Here is a 10,600-nt window from a genome sequence, read left to right as displayed (position 1 = left end):
GCTGATGCAAAAGCAGTGGGCGATCGGTGCTGCCCTTTCAAGAAGGGTGGTGGTGGTGGAGCTCATTTTTTGACCTCAATTTTTGGCATCAAGTCAATCCTGACATATGGCAACTCTACGAATAGGGTTTTCATGGTAAGCGGTATTCAGAGGGGGTTTCCCATTGCCTCCCTCTGAGGCTGAGCGGCAGTGACTGGCCCAAGGTCACCCAGTGAGCTTCATGGCTGCGTGGGGATTCGAACCCTGGTCTCCCAGGTCGTAGTCCTGCACTTTAACCACTACACCTCACTGGCTTACTGCCCTAGTAATTGCTGAGAGCCCTTCCCCACCCCCTACAGGAGGCTGTTTGGCAAAGAGCATCCTTTTGTGTTCTTTTTTAAACCACCGCATAGTTTGTAATCGTTGCCCTTTACTATTTATTTAACGAAACTACCGCTCCCAGGATCCTTTATTTCAACCCGAGACCTCTTTTTTTTCCCCCTTCCTCCTGTTCCGGGCCGCGAAGACCACACTACCCACCATGCCCTCCTTCCCATTTCCCGTCCATTTTGGATTTTGCCAGGAAAAGGCGGGGCGGGCCCCATCCGCGCAGGCGTGGCGCGGCGCCTGCCGGGACTTAGCGTGTCCCTCGCGTTCCGCCTGGCCGAGCCATGCGTCGGGCGGGACTCCATGTCCCGAGATGCTCTGCGGCGGAGGCCTGAGAAGGGGAGGGGCCGTGGGCTCGGAGCGAGTTGGGAGGGGGAAGGAGACGAAGGAGGAGCAGGAGGAGAAGGAGCGGAGTCGGGCGGCACCGGACGAAAGAGCGAGGAGGGGCGCCCGGGGTCGCGGGAGGAGGTGGCGGGCTGCCGAGCCCCGCCGGCACCGGGGTGGACGGGCGGACACGCGGCCTGCCGGCCGGGCAGGGGGCCGGCTATGGCGGAGCCCAGCCCTGAAGGTAAAGGGCCAGGAGCGGAGGGAGGAAGGGACCCACATTTGGTGCCGGGGGGGGCAGGGTAGGGGGGAAGAGCCGGGCGGAGTGAGCCCTCCGTGGGGGGGGGGTAGAGTGACAGAGACAAGGGGAGAGGCTGAAGACCCACAGTTACGGGGGGGTGAGGGGTGAGGGTGCTTTTGGGGGGGGAGAAGCGTAGCCCACAGAGCAGGGCTGGACGCGGGGGGGGGTGAGGGAGAATGTAAAGAAAGAGGCAAGGGCTCCGGGGGGGGAGGGGGGCTGGTGTTGTCAGACCAGAAGGAGCCTGGCCGGGGAAGGGGGGAGGAGGAGCGAGCTGTGGGGGGGAAACAACGGAGGAGGAAGAGAGTTGGTATTGGGGTGGGGGGAAGGGGAGAGGAGAGGAGAAAAAAGGGGTTGGGGAGCCCAAGGAAGGGGAGCCGGGGGGGTTCCTGGGGGGGTCGAGGTAGGTAAGATGGAGGAGGCTTCTTGGGGGGGCTGTGTTGTTGGGGAGCAGCTTGAAAGAACGAGGTGAAAGGGAAGCGGGGGGGGCTGGACTCGGGAGAGAACCGGAGGGGGGTCAGCGAGGAAGAAAGTTGGAGGGGGGAGGGGAAAGCAGGGCCCTGCCCAGCACGTGGAGGGGGGGCTGGTGCGGGGCAGGCTGCGGAAGGGGAGGCTTGAGGGGGGAAGTATTAGGGGAGGGGGGAAGAGTTGGAGGTCGCAGGCGAGGGGGGGCAGGGGCATGGAGGTATCGGAGCGGAGGGTTGGGAGCCAGGAGTCCGGCAAGGGAGGGGCAGACAGTGGCGGAGGCGGCGGGGGGGGGGTCTGGCTGTGGAGATCCAGCGGCCCCTTTTCTGTTTCCGTATGGGAATGGCGGGGTGTCTGCCTGTGATCCTGAATGCTGCTCAGGCTTTGGGGGGAGGGCACTTTCCCTGGAATGATGGGGGTGGTGGAGGAGAGATCAGGGAGGCACCGCATTGCCTTGAGCTGAAATTGCTGGTGGGGGGGTAGGCGTAAACCAAGAGAGATGTTAGTGGAGTGAAAATTTAGGGAAGGGTCTAAAGCAGGCACATGGAGAGAGGGGGGCAATTTTTTCTGGACAGGAGCGAGGCCGTGCGGAGCAGCCCCCTCCCACAAATAGGAATTTAGGAGGCTTCTGGGGGTTCTTTGGGGCTGGGAGCATCCATCCCGCAACTGTGTTATGGGAACTGTCTGTTGGGGAGGGGTGGACCCCTGTCTATACTGGGGAAGTGTTCCTTTTCTTGGGAGGCGGCCTGCTTCAGGGCGAGGGGGGGGTGCTGCTGAAGTCTCCCTTCACGCTCACACCCACCCACTCCTCAACTGAGCCTTCCCGGTTTTTGTTTTCCCAGATCCGCCTCCAAACCTCAAACCAGAGACACAGGTAAAAACAACAACAGTGTTTTATTGGGGGGGGGTGATAGTTCCTACTTTGAACCTGTTTGTGTGTGTATGAATGACCGTTCTGTGGCCCATTTGTTATTATGGGGGTCCTTCCTCTTCCTGAGGACACCCACCTCCTCCTCCCTCGGCCTTGTGGCTTGCTCGCTTGCGCACTCGCTCACTCGGCAAGGCAGCAAAATGGCCCTGGAGGAGGCCAAAAGTCTTGGTTGCAACATCCCAGCGTGCACCTTTCCCCTCTGGTTAGCTTAAAATGGAGCAAGCTGCTCTCATCCTCCCCTGTTTCGGCTGAGACCAAATCGCTTCTGGCTCTCCTCCATTTTTTTTCTCTCCCCCCCCTTTTCTGTGTGCAACCCGTTAATGCTTGCTCGTGTGTCCTGGGAGTTCTGACTTGCATTTCTAGCTTGTGGCTCCGGTGGGGTGTGTGTGAAGAGAGACAAGGTTTTTACAGTAAGGGATTGCCAAGCTCTCCCCCTTAGCCTCTTTCAACAGCTTTACCTTACGATCTCCCCTCACCCCAGTCCAGCTGTGTAGGACATGTGATTCTGTGTAGTTGCTTAAATTCTTGCCCTAGGAAAGGATGTGTAGGGAACCTATAGAGAGATTTGTGGGTGACTGGGGGTTATCTCTGTGTGTATTAATCCCCCTTGTCTTTCCCCCTCCCATCTTTCTAGCCTCCAGAGAAGCGACGGCGGACTATTGAGGACTTCAACAAGTTCTGCAGTTTTGTCCTGGCCTATGCAGGCTACATCCCTTCCACTAAGGAGGTTAGTTTGCATTTTCAAAAGAGAGTCTTCCCCCCCCCTTCCCTTTTGTCGTAATGGCTTTTAAAGTGCATAAATATAGATCCACTCAGTGTGAAAGACAGCAGTTTTATATCTTATCAGGAAGCTTTTTTGGGGTGGGGGGTCCTTTCCCGCCAACTTTCCAGAAGCATGCTAGGTAATCTGTTGTTAAATAGAAACTGGTTCAGTGCCTTCGCCTTTTTTAAAAGTGCATTTACTCCGCAATGCTCTTCTGATGCTCCAAACCTGAGCTATGCTTCCTGTCAGTTTTTGTCAGCCAGAGCCCCTTGAAAGCTGCTGCAACTGCCTGTGGACACTACAAGGCCCAGAATGCTCTGAGGCATGGCCATTTTGCTTAGAGACCAAGGCATGTTGCATGCTGGGAAGTGTAGGCAACTGTTATGGAAGCAAGGGGGCGGACATGTCCTGGCTTGTTATGCGGCACAGCTCCAGAGGGTTCCCAAAGTGCATGCTGGGAACTGTAGTTGTTGTCCTACCTCCGTACTATGAACCTGCCCTTCGTGGGGCATATTAACTTGAACCTGCTTGCACGGGCTTAGCCTTTTTTAGGGCCTGGCTTCATTCAGCTTTGGGAGATGCCAGTTTAGGGCTGAAGGACAATGAGCAGAGCTTTGTAAGCCCAGGCTATCCCTGCACACCTGGGATTTTTAGGAGGCAGAGCTTGTCCATTGGATGGTAGTTGGAGCCCCCATATCTCTTGTTTTGCAATTAAGCGCTGGTTTATGCATTGTGCTGCAAAAGGGTCAGTGGTGGCAGACTTGAGTTGCGTTAGCTCTCAGGATGTTCTGTGTTCCCTGTTTTGAAAAATCTTTTACACCAGAATTTAATCCTCATCATTGTTTGTCTCGAGTCAGAGTTTAGTCTAATACACCACTGAACGCTTTTTGTGCAAGGGGAACTTAATTTTTGTGTAGTTGGGGATATGGAGGCTAATAAAGAGCTCCACTGTTGTTTAAAAACTAAATACATAAAAAATAGAAAATAAAAACATGTTGTTTATTTTTAATCTTCACAATACTAATAGTATCAATAAATTAGGGCCTGCCCATACTGACCCAATCTTTGCAAAATGGCTTCATTTTTCTTGCTTTCTCTCTTTTGATTTCCCTCGGTACCCATTCCTGTCTGTCTGCCCGTCCCTTTCAGTTAGTAAACTGCAGAGGGAGGGAAAGGAAGTTGTACCAAGTCAGGCCATTGACCTATCTAGTTCTCTATTTACACTGACTGGCAGTAGCTCTCCGGGGTCCAGAGAGGGGACATTCCCAGCCCAATCCCTGGAGATACCAGCACTGAACCTGGGACCTTCTGTGCGCACAGCAGATGCGCCACCCCTGACCTATGGCCCTTCCCTGGATTTGTGTGTGCATGTTGGTGTGCTGTGCCGACAGTTGCTCTGGCGTTGGGGTGAGGTGAATCTTAGAATAATTTCCTTGCTTTCTAGGAAACCTCAACTTTTTATTTATTTTATTTATCTATATCCCGCCCTTCCAAAGGGAATGCATCTTGTCTCAAGCTCTTCACATACTAGCCTCTCCCTTTCCTGTCCTGTAACTGTCTTGGTTCAACCTAAGATGTAATTTAGAGACTATATGATTAGACAGTCAAGTTTAGAAGCCACTCTGGTAGAAAGGGTCTCACAGTTGCAACCACACAAGCACAAAACACCCAACCCCTTCATATGTACCTGTAAAAGGTTGTTGTTGTTATGTGCCTTCAAGTCGATCACAACTTATGGCGACCCTATGAATCAGTGACCTCCAATAGCATCTGTCATGAACCACCCTGTTCAGATCTTGTAAGTTCAGGTCTGTGGCTTCCTTTATGGAATCAACCCATCTCTTGTTTGGCCTTCCTCTTTTCCTACTCCTTTCTGTTTTTCCCACCATTATTGTCTTTTCTAGTGAATCAGGTCTTCTCATGATGTGTCCAAAGTATGATAACCTCAGTTTCATCCTTTTAGCTTCTAGTGACAGGTCTGGTTTAATTTGTTCTGACTCCCAATTATTTGTCCCTTTTGCGGTCCATGGTATGCACAAAGTTCTACTCCAACATCACATTTCAAATGAGTTGATTTTTCTCTTATCCGCTTTTTTCACTGTCCAACTTTCACATCCATACATAGAGATCGGGAATACCATGGTCTGAATGATCCTGATTTTAGTGTTCAGTGATACATCTTTGCATTTGAGGACCTTTTCTAGTTCTCTCACGGCTGCCCTACCCAGTCCTAGCCTTCTTCTGATTTTGGTTAATGACTGTGCCAAGGTATTGATAATCCTTGACAAGTTCAATGTCCTCATTGTCAACTTTAAAGTTACGTAGATCTTCTGTTGTCATTACTTTAGTCTTCTTGACTTTCAGATATAGTCCTGCTTTTGTGCTTCCCTCTTTAACTTTCAAATCATTACTGGTCATTACATTACTGAAAGGTAGCCCAAGAAATTAATGCTTTCTCTCTGCAACCCCCACTCCCTCTGCAGGAAAATGACTGGACACCCTCCGGCTCAAACTCTCCCATCCGCCCAGAGAGTGTGGTGGACAGTGATGGCTGGGAATCAACACACTCAGACCTGCACACCATCGAGACCTTTGTGAAGAAGGCCAAGTCTTCAAAAAAGAAAGCGGCTTTCCGTCGGCTCAAGTCTGACAGTTCGCTGCTGGAGAAGATGAAACTCAAGGACTCCCTTTTTGACTTGGACCCTGTTAGCAAGCAGCAGCAGCCGCCACTGGCGGGGCCAAAGGGGGGCCTAGATAAGAAGAAGGACAAGCGGAGCCGGAAGGCCGCTCTGGAGACAGGGGGTGCCAAGCGGAACCGGGGCGACCCAGTGGGGGAGAAGCGCTCACGCATCAAAAAGAGCAAGAAGCGGAAGTTGAAAAAGGCCGAGCGCTGCGAGAAGAAACACAAAGCTTCCCTGAGCGAGACGGACTCTGAGGAGGAGGATGGGGCGGTGGCAGCACCTCTGCGACCAGGAGGGGAGGAGGGGGGGACGGCCACAGCACTGGTCTCTGTGCAGGCCCCTCCAGAGCTGTTGGCTGCCAGCTTCCCCATAAAGCTGGAGGACACGGAAGGAAAGGGGGGTCTCAGTACGGAGACCAGCCAAGATGGGGAAGGCAGCTCCAGCGAAGGCGAGATGAGGGTCATGGATGAGGACATCATGGTGGAATCAGGTAAGGTGGAGGGCAGGCGGGCGGAGAGGGGTTCCCGGAAGGGGGAGACACAGCTTGATGTTGGGAAAGTAATACTCCCCTTTTCTGTCTCGGCCTGGGAAACATGGCGATTTTGTCTAGTTATAATTAGCTTATTTATATACTGCATTTCCCCTAGAATATCCAACCTGAACGATAGCCATTAGTTTCAGCAAATCATTTGGGGTGGGGGAGTGAAAGAGAGCGAGCGTCATTCAGTATCTCTAGCTTATCTTGTGTATTTTAATTAAAGGATGCACTTTAATTTAATTTAGACTTTCAGAGGAGACGAGCAGTGGGCTGAGTGGGATTAAAAATCAATCTTGCATATTATCAGGCTCCAATTTTTTGTTACCTTTTGCACCTCCACATGCTCCTCCCCTCCAAAAATATGTGGAGTGTAACAATGTTTATTTTCATTTTTATGTGAATTCTATGTAACAGTTTAGCAGGGGGGAGGGCGCCGACCTGCTCTGCTTACCCCATTTGTTGTCCCACAGAATCCTCCTGATGCACGGAAGTGTGTTAAACTTACACAGTGGAAGTGTGCACACAGCTTGTAATAGCAGTTCAAGTGAGATCTCTGGAAGATTAAAAATATAATGAATAAATTGCTGATCTGTGTGTAAATGATCCTGAGTGTTCAGCAACATTGAAAAGGGCCTTCGTGAATCAGTCCAAGGTCCACTTCGTCCAGCATTCATTGCCAGTATCCTGGCAAGCATTGATGTTGTGCCAAACTTTCCTATCCTCAAACCCCCCAGCTGTTTGGAGCTGCAACTCAAGGCCTTTTTTTTAGTTTATTGTCCGTGATGTTTTGTCCTGCTAGGGTGGTGAGGTGGTGTTCTTCTCTTCAAATTTGTGTATTTTAATCTGCTGAAAGATGGCTTAAGTCTTTCTCAGGAAAAGGCATTTAAGAAATGTAATGCTACAGCTCCCATCAGCCCCCCGACACAGGCTGATGAAAGCTGTAGCCCAGAACATCTGGAGGGACACCAGGTTAGGGAATGCTGCAATATGCAGCCCACCAGCAAGGCAGCAGTCTCTCTGCTCACCGTCTCTTAATCTAGTGGGGTGCATGAACTGATACGGGTCATTGAGACTAGGGTTTATCCCAGATTCAAGTTCATATGTTGCATATTTATAAAGAAACACAGGTGCAGACTTCTGGGTTGTTCTTATCTGGGATTTTCCCCACCCCCATATTCTAGCAACCATCCCTACCACTTTCCGTGGGTACTTACTGTGAATGTAACCTGACTTACACAGGTAATTTGTCTTCCATATGTATATTTTTGGCATAGTTTTATTCTCCTTCTGAGCAGAGTGTAAATGCCAGGGGCAGGCATTGTACCCTGACAGCTGTTCAGCCCCACTCATTTGATTCTCAAGCTTCACCAGGACTAGAAAGTTGGGGCGGGGGGAAGATTTAAAGCAAAAGTTGAGGTTCTGGTAGTGATTAATTTGAAGGTGGATAACCAAGCAAAACATGTAGATTGTAGATGCGTGAATTTCTCTCTTTGCTTCTCCAGGGGATGACTCGTGGGACCTCATCACTTGTTACTGCCAGAAGCCATTTGCAGGTCGGCCCATGATCGAGTGCAATCAGTGTGGCACCTGGATCCACCTCTCCTGCGCCAAGATCAAGAAGACCAACGTTCCCGACATCTTCTACTGTCAGAAGTGTAAAGAAAGTTCTCGCAAGCTGCCGCCACCGCCACCCACACTTCCCGGTGCAGCCATTGCCGTTGCATCCAGAGGAGGTGGAGAACCCTAGCTCAGGACAGGAGGGTGGCTCTGTACTGGGCTTCCATCCCAGAGGGGCAAAAGACTGGACCAGAGTAGGGTGTCTGCTCTGGATTGGTATCCAAAAACGAGCCTCAGTTCCGTGGAGGCAGAAAAAGAGGTGCTTGGGGTATTTGAGGTGGTGATAGTCCCAGCACCCAGGAGGGAGGTGGGGGAGGCTGCCCCTACAGGCAGATTCTGGCTGGCAGTTACGAGCCCCTCACTTCAAACCCACTCCTCTTCTTTGAGGGTTGATCCTAATCCACCTCCATATTCTCTGAATAAGAATGTCATTAGGAAGCTGAACGCGACGTGCAGTAATTTGGAACGAAACTATCAGGAAGGTTCCTGTTTCATGTGCTGGGGCGCCCGTCATGTTTGGGGGAGAGACAGAGAGGGCATTAGGGAAAGGGGTGGGGTAGAGGCATCCCTTGGTTTTTGTTCTAGCTTTCCCACCACCTCCCATCCTCCCTTGCCCCAGTAAAGTTCACATGTAAATAGACCGAATGCAAAAGGGTTTTTTTTCTTGAATGTTCTTTTCTCCCCCTCAAAGTTGGAAGACTTTTTTTTTTAATTGATAACACTGACATTTGTTTTATGCCTCCTGATGCAGGGGTGAGGAGCACAGAGTTCCTACTGAGGGAATACTTGGGTTTACAGCCCAAGAAAGAGCGTGGGAGTAGCTGGGATTTTAAAAAAAAGTACTTTTCTTTCTGTTAAACCTTTTTTTTCCTTTTGGAGGGGCCAAGTGAATTTGTCCCCATTGAAATTGAATAATATATATAATTCTGGGAGAAAATAGAAGGATTTTGTATATTCCCCAGTATTAAGAAACCTCCAAGGGATTTGAGGGGGTGAACTTGGTCAGGAAAACCCTTGCAATTTTGCTGGCTTCAAAATAAAAAAGGGACAACCTATTTGTAAGTGTTTTCTGACTGCTCCCACTGAGGTTCCAACACAGAGGGCTAGACAGAGTTTGGGTGTAATAAAGAATTATATACCCACTTAAAAAACCAAACAAACCAGGAAGTCCCCAACTAGAATTTCTGTCCCTCTCGGAACTCCCGTTCTGGGTGCAAATCCCACCCTTACCTGTTCCCCATTTGAGGTTAGCTGTTCTGATCGGTGGGGTTTTCTGGTTGGCTTCTGATTTTTTTCTAACCTCCACCTCACCCGTTACACCCTTTTGTTTTAATATTTGAAACTGTATACATGGCAGAGTTTTCAAATGTAAATAAAAGATGTGGACCCTTTTGCGTTTGTACAGAAGGCTGTGATCTTCATTCATGTTCAGCACTGCTTGGGGAGGCAGAGACGGACTGGTGTAGCTGGTTGGATGGAAGGTTCATGTAGTCCAAGGGTGGCTAAGCATTTTTGCCCTGAGGAATATATTCACTGTTGGCAAGCCCTTCAAGAGTCACATGTCAGTGGCGGGTGTGGCTGAAGTGGGCATGGACACACCACACTCGTGTGCATGTGTGTGCAGGGCTGTGGAGTCGGTACGCCAAACCTTTGTCTCCGACTCCTCTATTTTTCTACTGTCCGACTCCAACTTCACCCAAAATTGCTTCCAACTCCACAGCCCTGGAAAGGGCCGTAAATGTCTTTTTAAATTGGAAGCTCTCGTAGGAGCGTTTTTATCGCTGCCTGAATATGCGCTGATCTTGGCATTACAGCATTTGTCTTCATCTGGGTCCTGTGTCATACACCGACACACAAAATGTTTTCCATCTTGAGTTATGGTGAAATGCTCAACTACAGCTGACTTCATAGGAAGCTTCTTTGACATTTTGAATTTATATTTTAAAAAATTTGTGAATCAAAATTTATTTTGAAGTCGGAGTTGGTACATTTCTTCCGACTCCACCCAAAATTGCTTCCGACTCCATGACTGACTCCACAGCCCTGTGTGTGTAGACTACACAAGTGCACACACACATCATGCATACAGCATGTGTAACACACATTTCCGCACAACATGCTATGAATTGAGGTTTATTTGATTCCAGTGTGACCACTTTAGATTTCTAGTCCAGCATTCTGGATTAGGTCATTAGCAGAACATCTGCTTTGCTTGCAAAAGGTCCCAGGTTTAATCCCCCAATATCTCCAGGCAGGGTGGGAAAGCCTTATTGCTTGGAACCCAAGAGAGCTGCTGCCTGTCGGTGTACACTGTAGACCAGTGGTCCCCAAGCTTCCCCCCCCATGGGCCACTTGAAAACTGCTGGGGGCCTTGGCAGACTGCTTAACATTTTCCCCCCTGCCTTTTGTAGCAATTGTAATGCACTGTGCTAGGATTTTGCACCGTGGGATTTTTTAATGTTTTAAAATGTATTTTTACATAAAAGCCACAGGCCACCTGGCTGAAACTCGTGGACCACTGGTGGTCCATGGATCACAGTTTGGGAGCCCCTGCTGTAGACAATACATGTACTTGACTAGATATACCAAGGGGCTGACTCTGGGGCAAGGCTGCTTC

At 50.1% G+C, this 10,600-nt stretch overlaps 1 protein-coding gene across 1 annotated transcript; it reads left to right on the top strand.

The window, feature by feature from the left end:
• The first annotated feature begins 555 nt into the window (after nt 1-555).
• Nucleotides 556-9,390, top strand: PHF23 (PHD finger protein 23). Its single transcript, XM_061589992.1, has 5 exons — nt 556-934; nt 2,296-2,327; nt 3,019-3,111; nt 5,631-6,318; nt 7,869-9,390. The coding sequence occupies exons 1-5, from the start codon at nt 670-672 to the stop codon at nt 8,111-8,113; spliced, it is 1,323 nt and encodes a 440-aa protein (XP_061445976.1). The 5' UTR covers nt 556-669; the 3' UTR covers nt 8,114-9,390.
• The last annotated feature ends 1,210 nt before the right edge of the window (nt 9,391-10,600 follow it).

This window comes from Rhineura floridana, chromosome 11 (assembly GCF_030035675.1).
Source record: "Rhineura floridana isolate rRhiFlo1 chromosome 11, rRhiFlo1.hap2, whole genome shotgun sequence".
NCBI classification, from domain to species: domain Eukaryota; kingdom Metazoa; phylum Chordata; class Lepidosauria; order Squamata; family Rhineuridae; genus Rhineura; species Rhineura floridana.
This window is presented reverse-complemented; position numbering and strand designations above follow the sequence as displayed.

Bases quoted from the DNA above. Each gene is read 5' to 3' on its own strand.
- PHF23 (XM_061589992.1), top strand. From the start codon at position 670: ATGTCCCGAGATGCTCTGCGGCGGAGGCCTGAGAAGGGGAGGGGCCGT. The intron at 935-2,295 runs GTAAAGGGCCAG...TTGTTTTCCCAG, and splicing joins GGCGGAGCCCAGCCCTGAAG to ATCCGCCTCCAAACCTCAAA. The intron at 3,112-5,630 runs GTTAGTTTGCAT...CTCCCTCTGCAG, and splicing joins ACATCCCTTCCACTAAGGAG to GAAAATGACTGGACACCCTC.